Source organism: Paralichthys olivaceus, chromosome 12, assembly GCF_024713975.1.
Source record: "Paralichthys olivaceus isolate ysfri-2021 chromosome 12, ASM2471397v2, whole genome shotgun sequence".
NCBI classification, from domain to species: Eukaryota; Metazoa; Chordata; class Actinopteri; order Pleuronectiformes; family Paralichthyidae; genus Paralichthys; species Paralichthys olivaceus.
In genome coordinates, this window is record NC_091104.1 from 7,870,641 (window position 1) to 7,885,545 (window position 14,905).

General features: G+C 42.6%; 1 protein-coding gene across 1 annotated transcript; it reads left to right on the top strand.

The window, feature by feature from the left end:
• Window positions 1-107: 107 nt before the first annotated feature.
• On the top strand, window positions 108-6,236 carry mbip (MAP3K12 binding inhibitory protein 1). The gene is made up of 9 exons (XM_069535859.1): window positions 108-296; window positions 1,533-1,646; window positions 1,839-2,051; window positions 2,633-2,729; window positions 3,091-3,156; window positions 3,591-3,749; window positions 4,014-4,111; window positions 5,807-5,845; window positions 5,941-6,236. Exons 1-9 carry the CDS (start codon window positions 144-146, stop codon window positions 6,046-6,048), a joined length of 1,047 nt encoding a protein of 348 aa, XP_069391960.1. The 5' UTR covers window positions 108-143; the 3' UTR covers window positions 6,049-6,236.
• The last annotated feature ends 8,669 nt before the right edge of the window (window positions 6,237-14,905 follow it).

Here is a 14,905-nt window from a genome sequence, read left to right on the forward strand (position 1 = left end):
TTCTATTCTTTTCTATTCTATTCAACGCGGCTACACTTACGCACTGAGCTTGCGTGCGCGCACCCGGCCTCTTCACGCACTGCGCGCACACAGTTGTCTGGTTCTGACCAATCACAGGGCAGTATTTGCAGCCGTGCTCACTAATGGCGGAGACAATGAAGCGGAGCAGAAACCTCCGTCCTGCTCCTCCTGCTCCTGCTGCTCCTCCTGCTGCTCCTCACGAGTCCAGAGAAGCGTCCAGCTGCTCGGACTGTCTCCGGGTCTTACTCCAGCTGCTCGCTCGCTTCGGGAACGAGGTTGGTTGACGCCGTTTGAGCCGCGAAGCCTCGAGCGACGGTTCTTCTTCAGCCCGTTAGCTAGCGACATGCTAATGTTTTTAGCAACAAGTTAGCCTCTGCTCACACCGGCGGAGTTTCCTCAGTTAGAGTAACTTGAGCTTCAGCTCAGCCAGTGTGAACACATCTTTATGTTGGTGTCAGTATATTGTCCCAGAGCTGCTGCTGCACCGTGGAGCTAATGTTTCATTTCACATTTTCTCCCTCTGTTTAAATCTCAGTCTCATGGTTCCTGTAATAATACAACACTACCAGTATTATCACTGTTTACACTGCGTTTCTACATGTGTTAAAGTATTTGCGTCATTACATTTGTCGAGTACATAAACTACATTAAATACAATTACAGTTTATTTATAGTATTAGTATCAATATATATTTTTTTACACTCGAGGCGTCAAGTGAAGATTAATTTGTTTGTTAAATGTCAGAAAATATAAAGATTTTTTAAATGTTCACAGATCCTCCTTTAATTTGAGTTATTGCTTATTTTAGTTTGAGCAATGATCCACAAACGCTTCAACCAGCAGTTAAAATTCACACATTACTATTCATGCTCACATTGTGGGACTCTTTAGTCTTGTTATTCACTCACATGCGATCGTTTTATTCATTTTGTCTTGTGAAGCAAGAATAAATCAGAGCGCCAACACTGTTAACACTGCATTTCCACATTGTTTGAATGTGCGTGCACTTAGATCCCCTGCATCATGTAGATGAACTGTATTCATAAAAGACATTTTAAATTCAAGATGGATTTCGTGTAGAATTCTAGTGGCATTGTTTCCACTCTTTTACGGCCCCAAGAAAATATAATTTCTTGATAAATAATTTTGTTTGTAAAATGTTATAACTACCTATTAAGATGTCAGATGACTTAGTATTGTTTATTATATTCTAATAGTATTGTATCCGGCCAACTATTCAAACACATTAAATTCATATAATAAAAAGACTTTAAAGATTCCAGCAAATGATTCCTGCTTTATTTCTTGTACAGTGAGTTAAGGATTACTTCAATATAGAAATAGTTGCTAATTAACTTTCAGATCATCCCCTGAGTAAATTACATTTACTTGACAAATGTTTGAAATATCCTGAGACCATGCTATTCCATGTCATAAACTACATGAGCTGTTAATGAAAGTGGAAGTGACACTGCCCTGCACAACTCTCATTTGTGTTTTTGCACTCAAGCTCAATTTAGGTGATGGTGCTTTGAGAATAGAAGTCAACACCGATGCTGTGAATCCTCCGTCCTCAGCTGCTGAGGTTTACACCTGCTTGCAGGAGCATATCAATAAATTACAGGTAATGTGGCAGATATATAAACATTTTATTATTGGTTTCAGGGTGTGATTGTATTGTAATGAGAGTGAAAATGTGTAAATTTGAGTTGAACCAAGGTTCATATTTTATCTTTTTATAGTTGTTACTGAGAATCAGTTGTTTATGAAACATATTGTTTGCCAAGAGTCAACAACAAGTATTCTTTTTATTTAGGCCATTTCAGAAAGCATAAAGACTCTTGTGGATGCTGATAGCGATCGATCATCTTCAAGAATCAACACTTCAGATGATACAGTCACGTCATTTTCACACAAAGAGCAGACGACTGCACTGTCGGAGCACCAGCCTCCCAGCTCGGAGGCTATGGAGGAAAGCAATACGGCGGCCGATGATGTCATGGTGCAGATCAAAGCCGGGAAGTCAGAGGTTGGTCTCGGATCAGTCAGCAGATCTGTCAGCTGTGACATTTTTTAGAGGCCTCTTTACTCTGTTTCAAGCAAATGAATAATCTTAAGTAATTGCTGCCGCGGATGTGCACACGAAGTGCCGCGGTGAAGCAAATGCTTGATGGAGACCTGATAAGATGAGTTGGGCAGAAAATAAGGGGTCCTTTAGTGCTGTGGTCGGTTAGAACAGACCACATTGCTGGAGGGCTTTGAGAGAGGGCCAGGTCCTTGATGAATTATGAAGTGGATGCTCATTACTCTGAGATTGCATGTGGATGAAGGACAAGAGGCCCCATTCTGTTGTGCATTTATTTTGGTAGCCAAGCAAACAGTATTCATATTCCATCATGTGATGATGACAAGCAATTCAACTTTTTTTTTGGCTACCTGGAATCATTTCCTCCTACATTTCTCATTCCATGTGATGTAAATGACTGTGTGTTGCAGATGGTTATCATTAAATAGGCAAAAAAACAACTCATCGCCTTCTTGACACCTATCAATAGCCTCATCAATCCATCGTATCTTATTATCCGTGTTGTCTCTCCTTTGTCGCCGCAGATTGAGCGAAGAATATCTGCATTTATGGAACGCAAGCAGATGGAGATCAATGAAAACAATGTGCGCGAGTTTTGCAACGTGATCGACTGCAATCAGGGTGAGAATGGGAGAGAGGTTGGGGGCAGGGTGGAGAGGGAGCCTGCACACAGATTGCCAATGTTTGGGAGAGAGCTGATTTCCACAGGCGAGAGGTCAGGCTGAACTGCTGGAAGAGTGGGGCTGAAGTAGGTAACACACTCGGCCTCAGAACACAACCAGCTTCGACGAGAAAAACATCAGACAGAAGGGCTTTTTAAAAAAATTCAAAGCCTGTGTAAGACACCAGCTCTAGAAATCAGGACACACTAATTGTGATAAAATCCGAGTGGGTATATATCGTTTTTTTAAATCCTGTGTTTGGAATTTACATTTTGACATGATATTCTTTTAACATTTTCAAATTAATTTTCTCCCTGTAGAAAACAGTTGTGCCAGAACAGATGCAGTGTTCACTCCTTATCCAGGTTTTAAAAGTCATGTGAAAGGTAAGAAAAAAAAAAACATTTGCTGCAAATGTCCTGTAACTCAATCCTTTTTTTAAATTACAGTTATTTAAAAAAAGTCACGTGTCCATAATCCTTAAAATGTTGCGTACTAATAAATGTTTCTAATGACTTATTTAATGTGTTAATCATAGTTTTTGTCTCATTACTGCAGATAATTAAAATGCCACTGTACTCTTTCACTGTTTCTGGGTGACCATGCTACCAGAAATAAATGACTGCTGAAGGATTTAATGCACTAATTCTTATTATTAGATTATATAATCGAAGTAATAAAAGTCAAGGGTTTTGTTTGACTCTCAGTATATCTGCATGAATTGTCCGTGGCCAAAGACTGTTATATATTTTATCATCTAGTCTCCTGTTAATATTGGTTTTCAGTTTGTGTTTATGTGTTGTATCCCTCCACTGGCTAGTTACACGGGTGGTAAACACTTATGGACCCCAGACTCGTGGAGGGGGAGGCCAAGGCGAGGTTGGGGAGCAGCAGAGGGGGCCGATGGCAAGAAACTGTGGAAATGCAGCGATAGAAGAACGACTTCACAACATCGAGAATCACCTCAAACTGCCAACAGGTCAGAGAAGGACGCAGACACAAGAGTTTTACAAATACTACATGTGCCTCACTCTGTCTGTAATGTTAATGTTGATTAGAACACTTCCTAAATTTTACATCGTAAAACTTTAACATTACAAGGCAAAGGATGTGTAACTATCAAGAGATTACTAAATTGAACTCTACCTGATTTCAAAGAAATCTTTACCCACAGCCTCCACCCTACATCTGTTGACTTTGTCCTGTAAAACAATCAGTCCTCAACAAGTGTTTCAATCCTCAGCGGGGCCGGTTCCACTGAGTGTCTACCACAGGCTGAAGAAGCTGGAGGATCGGATCCTGGAGTTGGAGGGACTCTCACCCGAGTACTTTCAGTCCACAGTGAGTCCTCTGGCTTTGAAACAGACACATGAAAAAGGCTAAATGAAGTTTGCAACAAAGGGCTGTTTGAAGTGAACACCCTTCCTTCAGCTATAATATTAGGGCAGTAAATGACAATGAAAAAATTAAGCAGAACGGATAAAGGTTAAACATGAAAATGGAAAACCTGCAGGAGCTTGAATTCACCAGGTTCTGATGCAGCAATCACTGGTTTGTACAAGTACAACATCCTGTATTCTGGATATTTGGATTTGCTTTAATCAAGAAAGAGTTAAGGAAAAGAATCAGTTTGAAGAATACTGGTGTGGAAGAATGCTCAAAATGAAATATACTGAGTGAGAGGAGTTTCCCTCCTGACGTGTCCTGATACTTCAACACGTCTCCCTCCTTCAGCGACACTTCAGTTGATGTGAATCAAACATGCAACGTGTTTGGTTACATTTACTTTGAACATTTAGGTCAGCGCAGGCAGCTGACTCCAGAAATGAGGACTTTTCGCTCCGTCGTGCTTTTTTAAGAGACGCGCAGACTCGAAAAACGCGGCAGTAATTTATTGGACTTCATATTCAACCCGACAGACTGGAGCAGAGTCACACAGACTCTAATTTCCCATCTTGAAGGAGTCTGTCCAGTGTGTGTTTAGTTATCTGAGTAAGTGTGCTTGAGATACTGCATGTCTCTTCACACTGGTATTTCTCAGCACAGCATGCTGCTTCTGTGAGTATGCTGCTTTCGGTCGGCTCTTGACTGGCTGCATGTTTGTGTGAGCCGAGCAAAAGATGTCGAGTGTCTTTGAATAAACTGATGGGGTGTTTTATATTCGGAGCACCACTTTTTCTTTTTTTTTTTTTATTCTTCATCATCTTCTTCTGCAATATCTGAAAATACTGTAGTTTGCCGCACACATTTGGCCGAGGATTCAGGAACATAATTTTAACACTGAACAGCAAAGCAGGTAAGTTAACAGATTATGCAGCAACTTAAAGCTAAACAGTCCCAGGAGGGTTTAGAGTTGAAGATGTGGAGTGAAAACAGTCTTACAGTTGTAAACATGATGTCTTCTGTTGAACTCTGATCACGTACGTTGTCTGGTGCTACCACTCTTTTCTTAAAAAAATATATAATCCAATTTAGAAATAACCGTCATGATTATAATAATATTTTTCTTATAATCTTTAGTCAGTGTCTGTTGCGCTTCACTTATTTGTATTTTATAATAGCTGCTTTCAGACATATACTGAACTCAGACCTGCTCACTACGTAGGAAAATGTCTGGAAAATGTCCCAGTGAGCCCATGTGAGAGGTCAGCAGGAAAATGTCTAGGGAATAACCACGTGCAAGTGGGCGTGTTGTTGATGTTTCTAGCATTCAACAGATGCTACTTTGACACCCCCACCCACCTGAATGTTCTCGACATTTTCCTGTTATGAAAACATCTGACCTGGACCATCTCCTGCCACATTCTGTGAAAGGAAAACAGACATGAGAAAACTCCAAGCCGAGGGTTTGGTATTTAAAAACATCTTAACATTAAATCGAGTCTGTGTCTCTTGTGTAAATAGTTTTTCTGTCCTTGAGGTAAAGTAGAAAGGGACCAAACATGTACCTTGGTATGTTTATCAAAGCTCTGGGTGGTTTATAAATTGTACTAAATCAGAACATCGAATGTAACCTTGTGTGCTTTTATTTTGTAGAGTCACCTGCACAAGCGACCAAAGACGTCCCCTGCTCAGGTTAGAAGCTGCTTTGTTACTTTCATTACACATTGTGAGTGAAGGTTAAACTGTTTCGGTCGTTAGATCATTTTTCCTCCTCACCTGTCCTTCAGGTCTGCAGTCTGACAGAGCTGGATGAGAAGATCAATGCAGTGAAAGCAGCGCTGCTGAAAAGGGTGAATGAATTTGGGCCTGGATATGGAACAGAGTGTCCGCTGTAGCAAACACAGATCGATGATCCAAACACAATACATTTGTTAATGCATTCAACATATTTCCTGCATTTCATTCTCTGTCGCTCGTAAGCACGTCTCGTACTATGATACCTCTTTTACTAAATCCTTGAAATAATATTTAGTCAACTTAAGTAATTTCTTTGTAAATAAAGGTGTTTTTTCCTCTATGAAAACTTGGACTTGTGACTAAACTGTTAAATGTATAATGTGCTTGCAATCAGTGACTCTTTGTTATAAACTATTGATAACCGATGATTTTCATCAGCGATTATTGATCATGTGGCCTGAAATGTCACTGAATAGTAAAGGTTTCCAAAGTTCACTGTGAGGTAACAGTTCAAACCACTAATATGTTCAGTTTAATATCGTAACGTTTGGATGTGAAGAGCTGTAACCAGTGTGTTTTTACCTTTTCTTACTTTACCTTACTCTTACAAATGTGATATTTTGCCCTCAACTGAAGAGTCAGAAGTAATATGCTGCTGCAGCTTGGCAGACCTGCTTTCTGGACAAAGACAATATTCCGAACCTGCTGGTGCATAAAGAATCTAGGAATGTAAAATCCAAAGCGAATGATTTCCAAGAGTCTGAATATTAATGTATAAAGTTTGTCAGACTGCTGAGAAGTCAGGGTTAAACATTGTGCCTGCAAGCCCTAAAAAAAACAGTGAATTCTCTCAAATTCAGATTTGAGAGAATTCACTTTTTGTCAGATCACAGTGAAAATGATTAGTTCTGGTTTAGCTGTGTAGTAAACTACTACTGCTAGTTAGTTTATCAACATGGGGAAACATGTTTACAGCTGTAGACACCCATTAAAGGCAATGTTGTGTTCTTGTGCCCAGATGTTTTAACCATCGAGGGTAAAACTCTTCTACACCTACAATATTCTGGAATTTCAAAATAAGAGGGGGTGAAGTTATCTCCATGGGAACAGCACAAATATTCAATTGATACCAGAAATTAAGTATTTTTTTTCTCTTTAATGTCTAATCGTGGGAACGTGTGTCATCTAAATGAATCTGGGTGAGATCTCTCTGTCTGACCGCTGTGTGGTGATGATCACGTCTAATGGCTGTTATTAAAACAAATGACCTGATTACTGAAACGCTGCTTGGAAAGCACATGGGAGACTCAACAAACCAGCATTAAATGATTCGCTGCTGCGTCTGACACTGACATGCTCATTAAAGACCTTGGTGTGTATACAGGTTCAACTGAAATGCAATTGGCTGAAACATATTTAAAAGTTTTTTCTTACACCTGGGGTATCTGTACTGATGAGAGGAAAAGATCCTTCACTTAAAGTAAAATTAACATTACGAGAAATCAAAAATACTCCATTACAACAAATGGTGCATAGTAAAACTACTTGACCTGCAGGCAAATGAACCCTGTGAGTTATTATGATATTAGATTATCAAAACTATTATATATTGGTTGTCAGGTCCAGTGCTCCCAAACTGAGGAGTCAGGTAACTACATAATTCAATGTATTTTATAAGCACATCGTCTTTTCTAAACGATCAGTGTGTTGGATTTATTGCTTTAAATAAAATAAAATCAGTTTTCTCATTAGTGTATAATCAACTTAAACACAGCAGCATATTAACCTCACCATAGAATGAGCACTTAATGTCCACATCATCCACCGTGGTGCACCGCCGGGTCTCTATAGGAAAACTGAAGATCTCTGCTCTTTCCGTTTTGGTGGAAGATTCACTTGTGCCGTAAATCTTGAGTTTGTATTTTTGTTTCATTCCCTTTGTAAAAGAGTCTGTTTGTGCGTCATCATATTAACGTGTGGTAACTTGTGTAGGAAGTAACACAGAGGCAGTTTTAAAGTATTTAGTATTTCTGTTTGTTTGTCTGTTTTTCACCACATTTCAGTTACAACACTGCGGATACATTAAAAACAGTTTACAGGTGTGAAGAGCAATCATAGGTCTGAAAGTTGTTTAGCGGCTTTATGGCTGTGCAAATCCAGACAAGTTGGAGCATCAAAAGGGAGTACTGAAGTACAAGCACTTCAAAATTGTACTTAAATGTAGTACTTGAGGAAGGTTTAATAAAGTTTATATTTTCCTCATTGTCATATCTACTAGTTAAAAAAAAAGCATTCAGTTCTTTTAAAAGGATAAACTACAATTCAAAAGTTTTTTTGATGCAGGTACCTTGACCCGTCTGATGAAAATAAAGCACTGACAAACAGAACCGTTGAAAGTTGAAGGTACTTTTACCACTTAACTAATATAGTGCTTCTTCTCAGAGGATAAAATACAATACGACATTTTAAAGTAAATTTTGCAACAGGTGCGACGAATTGAAACTTTCTCACGTCCTGAAATTACTGTAACTCCCCTTCCTTTTCTTTGCACTTGCTCTTTGTACGTCATGTCAGGATTTATTTCAGCGTTGATTGATGGAGTGACCTGAATACAATAGAAGACGCTGCATTGTGTTTTTTTTAAAAGATATTTCTTTCTTAACGTGGAAATGGGGATTTTTTTTTTCTCTCTCCCTCTTTCAGGTGTACCCCACTTGTTCGGCTCTGTCCGTCTCTTGCTCACAGACTGGAACATACTGGGCGACGAGGGGCCACAATGCGCTGGGAAGGGGAGCACTTGAGCTGCGGCCATGTGGATGTGGGTGGGTGGGTGGGTTGTGGTGGGGTGCTCTCATTGTTCCCCGGGAGCTTTTGTCTCAGACACAGTCCCCTTATGAGGGTTAATGAGGACAAATTGCTCTGAGTGTAACAAATGGATTACGGAGCCGAACAAAAGGTCGTATTTTGCGGCCTGCGTTTGCTGGGATCCACCCATCATCTGCCGACGGCAGCGTCTGCGTAGAGTGGTTCGCTAAACATCTCATCACCTTCATCGTGTCTGCTGTATTACACGATGTGCGCAGCCTCTTCCGGTGAATTTAACCATGATGTAAAGTTTGCATTGGGTTGTTATCGCCGCAATGACTCGATTTCTTTCCCAGAGCTCATGGCAAGAATAGAAAGTCAACATGTCAACATCAGTGTCAGTGGTGAGTCGCTCCAAGGTTGGGTGGGCAGAGTGAAGCCTTTCAAATTAACAAAGAGCCACTTCCTCATTGACTCTATGTAATTCCTGCCTGTCAATCACTCCTCCCTCGGCCTGATTTCTTGTAATATCCTTGGGAACCTCGGTAAAAAGACACAGAGGTGTTCCTTGTCTTCTATGGGTCCGGTTGTATTTTTTTTCCGTTTTGGTGGGGTCGAAGGAGAGGATTCATATCCATTCATATCTCAAACTCTTAATGGGCTCCAAACCCTCCAAAAAGAAAGCTCTTTCCTGTGACTAGTCAGCTCCAGTCTTTATTCATCTGTGGCTCCGTGTCAAAAAAGACTGTTGCTCGTTTGTGCCCCGAACAATGAGGAACAAGGCTGAATCTCTAGCCGGGAACAAAAGACAGAAAACAGGCTTTTCACTCTGCAGAACATTAGATTCTGACACATTTTGCCATGGCAGTCCCCCCCCCCCCCCCCCATCCTGAGTGCTGTGGCTCTGGTCTTTTAAAGAGACCACCTGTTGGCAACAAGCCTGTTCTTCATTACAGACAGTCCTATTATCACAGGATGACGAGCGCCACAGGCTAACTTTCTTAAGTTAACCCTGCTGCAGTTCGCCACGCTGGTCAAATGGGAAAAACAGATTACGTCTTATTCCTGCTTGTAATTTTTGTATGTTGTTTTTGAATCAGGGCTTTTGTTGGCGTGAGAGGGACGTGCTTCATTCATGCTCTTGTCAGTCACACATGTCACAAACAGAGCGACTCAGACGTAGGCAGCTATAACTACAGATTTGCAAATGCGCTTGACGTTGTCCACGGTGGTCTTGTGTTTTTCATTCAATTATTTATTTTGCTTTTCTTTTAAAAAAACAGATACGAGCAATTTTCAACCCCCAAAACATTAGCATAACCACAGCATGATAATGGTTTTCACGACTGTGTGTAAAATAAAAGTACTGTCGGTGGTAATATGAAGCAATCAAGTGCATACTCCTCCAGCTTTGAATTGGACATGATAAACACAGGAGCCCTGAGTGGTTGTGCTGGTCTGTTTTTTAATTATGTCTGATTTTTTTTGGGAGATTTTAAAGATTTTGTTAAATCATTTATGGTTTTCTGTTTTAAGAGAAGTTCAATCTTCAAACTTTTCACGTGGATTAGTTTGTATGAGGTCAAATGATCCTCCAGCGAAAGGCGACATTAAAACAGCGAATACCTCTGTCGTGCTCATGCCATCACTGTCGGGGAGACATCCATGCAGTCGCACTTGTTTCATGTTCACAAGCACTGCAGTGGAGAAGAAGGGTGTGGTGGGGGGGGGTCGCATGCACCTGTGACCCTCCCCCTCAAAGCACAAGAGAGGATCCCCCTGCAGCCCACAGGCTTCAGTAAGAGGCAGTCAGCTGCTCTCTGTGGCCCTGCTGCACGGCCCCCAGGCTCTCCGGAGTTAAATGTGCCTGTGATATTGCCAGGAGGCAGCAGCGGGAGTTGAATTCAGGCAATTACAATCAAGTCAGGGCATAGTTAGTGCGTGGGCCCCGGCAGCACCTGAGCTGGATGCTGATGAGACACTTAGCCCCAAACCCTCGTGCATTGGCCCAGGCGCTGCTCAGAGCAAGCCCCCCTCCCCCCTCCTACTCCCGTCTCTCTCTTCCCACAGCAGCAGACCCCCTACTGGACACTTCCACTTCCCTTCACCTCATTTAGGCCCCTCTCTCTCTCTCTCTCTCTCTCTCTCTCTCCCTCTCTCCCTCTCTCCCTCTCCCTCTCTCTGGCCCTCACATTGCAATACTTCTACTTTATATAGGTGGCGTGGAGTACTGCACTCAATCACTCTTCATTCATTCACACTGTACAATAATAGAGAACTACTCCGTTATTGTCCTTCAAGCACCTGTGCATAGCAGAGTTTCAAACGTCATGGGATGTCTCATGCCAAGTTCTTGAGACCGATGTGAAGAGTTATTTCACTTGAAGCTACAAAGGGAGAAAGAAAAAACTGCAGGTGAGTGATGAGACACTTTTTTTCCCGTTGCACCTTAAACGTGCAGTGGAAAGCACCTGAAGAAGAGTCTTTATCAATCATCAATCCGAGCTCGAGCGCCATCACATCGTCGTTTCCGCTCTGATATTTGTTTGCACGTCGCAGGCTGCGGAACACGCCGTTTCCCGCCTGCTGACGGGGGGGAGAGAGTGGGAAAGGGAGGTGAAGTTTGTGAATATCTATGACCCAAGAATATGGAGTCAGGCATCACAACAACACTCTTAGCCCCTTTTCCCAATAAGGTGCTCTCAGCTCTTTCTGAGGGAAAGCCTCCCAGCTCCCGCCCTCTCTCAGCCACCACACTTTGCTGAAGTGTCATTAGGATTGTAAAGGGCAGGTTGCCATAGAGCTGGGATTGCTGCCGATGTATGGACTCATATTTTGAATGTAAAGATCTGAGCGCAGCGGCTAACACGAGGGGCCATACATGGGGACTTTGCCACTCCCTCCTTCATCTGCAGTCTGTGTGCATGCATCTTTCATGTGTCGCTTTAGTGTTCTGTTTTGTGAGATTGCTAGCTTTGCTCTTCAATCCACTTTCATTGTCTATCTGCGGCCGTGCTTGTTAGTTAGAGCTGACCATTGTATTTGGCAGAGCCAGGGGGAGAAAGGTGGGACACCTCTCTCACAAATTTTGCCATAATGGTTGCCTTTTGATTTTTCCTGGGCTTTGGAGGCTACCAGGGATTGTCTCTTTGAAATTATTCCATTTTGGCAGAGAAAAAGAAAATGGATTGCGCTGATCCTGTTTTGTTCCTGGGGGGACGGCTGCAGTATTATCCTGGGCTGACACCGGTGGCGAAGAGGCAATCACAGTGGCCCTCGCTCTGACAAAAACACTCCATCTGCAAGGAGAGGAGGAAATCACACCACAATGATGTCTGACTCTTCTGCCTCACTCTGGCAGCTGGGCCCTGGGACCCATGAACCGCTACACAACCGCTTCCACGAAGGCTGCTATACAGACGCACAAACACCACAATACAAATCAGCAGCTGTAACGCACAAAGGCAATGCACCTGCCATCACAACAACAAGAACAGGACTGGTTTGCTTGAAAAGTTTCTTTTCCTCAAGGCCAGTTAGCACAGTCTCTGTTTCATCTGCTCCATGTTTATTAGAGTTAGTATTAAATATATTATCAGTATCAATTAGTATTGGTGTTAGAAAAGTATAACTTCTTTTAGTTCCTCCATTATTTTAGGCCTTGAGTCAAATGAATGCACTCAACATTTTCAAGCTTTAAACCCATTAAGTTAACTGTTTGTCTCCAAAACATGAAAACCATTAGGATGTCAAACATGTGCACCTCACACACACACACACACACACACACACAGATGAAAGATAAGCAGCCGTGCAGCTCGCCATGTTAGTATTCAGTAGTGTCACCTCTCTCCCCCAGTGTCCCATACCTGAGGATCAAACGCACCTCTTTGTGAGAGAGGCCTGACCCCCTGCTATCAGCAAACAGAAGAGAGCCCAGCTGACACCACTCTTGAGATGTGCCATGCAGACGGAGGCCTGTGATTACAGCACAATCCTGAGGAGACAACCCTCCTCCCAGCTCCAGCCGCTGCCTCCTGCAACTCCCCAAACACACAATCCACCCTCTCCCACCCCCTCCACCTCTCCTCCACGACAAATTCACCTATCTCTGAAATGGATGTTAATCTCTCGGCCAACTGGCCGCCTCTGAGACCCTCGTTGACACACATACAGCCGCTGCTGTGCCATGAATAATCAATAGAGCGCTATTTTCGTGAACAAATTCCCCACAACAGGTCATTTCTGCTGGCTATTGCTGTGGCAGATTAGAATCTGAGATCAGACTTTCAGAGCGGTGGTGGAGGAGGGTGTGTGGGTGTGTGTGCGTGTGTAAGTGTGTGTTAGTGTGTGTTAGTGTGTGTGTGTGTATGGGGGAGCTCTCTCTAGAATACAGTGCAGCACAGAGGGACACGAGTCTGTCTAGTGCCGTCATAGCGCCACATGAAAACCAATGAAGGTGAAGCAAGAGGGGGGATTAATTTGTTGTGAGAGAGGCAGAGGCTCAAGTGGGTCTTCCAATAGCAAATTAGTAAACCCTCGTTTCAAAAACCCTCATACATACTAGAGAAGAGAAATGTGCAAACACAAACATCATGCATGTGCTCATGCATACAGTATGTTCCTGTCAGGGTGAAGATGAAAATACTCTTTGCATATTCTTTTTTTTCCCCTGCAACATATTTCCTCCTTTTCATGGTCTTTCTCAGCCTCTGTCCACACACACACACACACACACTTGTGTGCACACACAAGAAGGAAACTTCAATTTTATCTGCAGGGGCAGAAATCAATCTCACATCTCTTTAGTTAATCCGCAATGGCTCTCTCCAGATCCTGACACTAATAAGGTATTGAGCAGGTGAGGCCAGGGGCTGAGGAGGAGAACAGAGGGAGAGGAGAGGCCTGCAGTCTGGGGCCCGACTGGCGGCTGGCACTGTTCCAGTGCAATTATGGGGCTTGTGTATGGGAGAGAAGGGTGCAGGAAAGAAGCAGCAGAGATAGAAGGGAGAGGCAGGGAGAGAGGGAGGCATAGAGAAAGCACGAGAAAGAGGGGGTGGGGGGGAAAAATCGATCCCATCTGTGGTATGATGGTTAATTAAAGCAGCTCTTGAGCAGCCCAAGGATGAGAGGCTTGGCTGGGCTCCTGGAGGCACAGCTCTGATTACTCACACAGAATGGATGGTTTCTTAGCAATGAAAGGAGGGGGCCAAGAGCTGCCTGGTGGGGTGCACAGACGACATCAAGGAGGAGAGACGTGCATGCTGCACACTCACACTTGCACACACATACACACGCAATGCAAATGGACTCTGATACAGACACGCACGTGCATGCGCATGCATACATATACGTATGTAAGAGCTTATGCATCACGAGCCTGAAGACACGAGTGCAAACATCATCAAATTAGATCAAAATAAATGCTTCAGGAAACTAATCAGATATAATGTGAGTCCACTAAATGTGAATTTTCACAACAAGATGAGCTCAAGAGGTTAATGAAGAAACAACCGAAGTTCATCTGATTGTCGAGCTTATGATTTATACTAATGTCTGTCACCACGGTGATGTTACAGACAGAAGAAATGATAGTTTCACAATAAGAAAACAATAATCTTTAAGGCTTTTATAGTTAATTTCCATAGTGTTGTTATTCCTCCCTGATGCACTCACCTCCATCATGTACCTGAGGAAGAAGACACTGATTCTGCCTCCAGTTTCCCAGCAGTCATCAAAGTTTCATCTTATCTCGCCATTTCATTTCGATGACCCCCACAGCCCATCACTCCCTCCTCATTGACATTCATGCCTCAGACATATGGAGAGGCCATGGGTGACAGCGCCAGCACTTTGGTATGACCCCACCCTCCTATGGTGAGATTTGGTATTGCATAACATGAACTAGCAAAATGGACATGGATACAGAAAGAGTCCACGTTTTAACATTTGCAATCACTGGACTAAAGATGAGAATAAAACTGGTGTGCAGCTCTTTAACTCAGTCATAATGTATTGATCACTGATGTATACATTTAATGCATAAATCCTGACTTTCTCTCAACACCACAACATGGAACAGTCGCTGAGACTTAGTAAAACAAGGGCTCTTGAAAGATGATATGTAGATGGAACAGAAAGAGCCCATCCTCCTTCTTTTATAAAGTTGAAGCTGACATATAATCATACTCTCAGAGTTAGAGAGGGGTT

Coding starts and splice junctions, on each gene's coding strand:
- mbip (XM_069535859.1), top strand. CDS start 144: ATGGCGGAGACAATGAAGCGGAGCAGAAACCTCCGTCCTGCTCCTCCT. Junction 1,647..1,838: donor AGCATATCAATAAATTACAG/GTAATGTGGCAG, acceptor CTTTTTATTTAG/GCCATTTCAGAAAGCATAAA. Junction 3,157..3,590: donor TTTTAAAAGTCATGTGAAAG/GTAAGAAAAAAA, acceptor TCCACTGGCTAG/TTACACGGGTGGTAAACACT.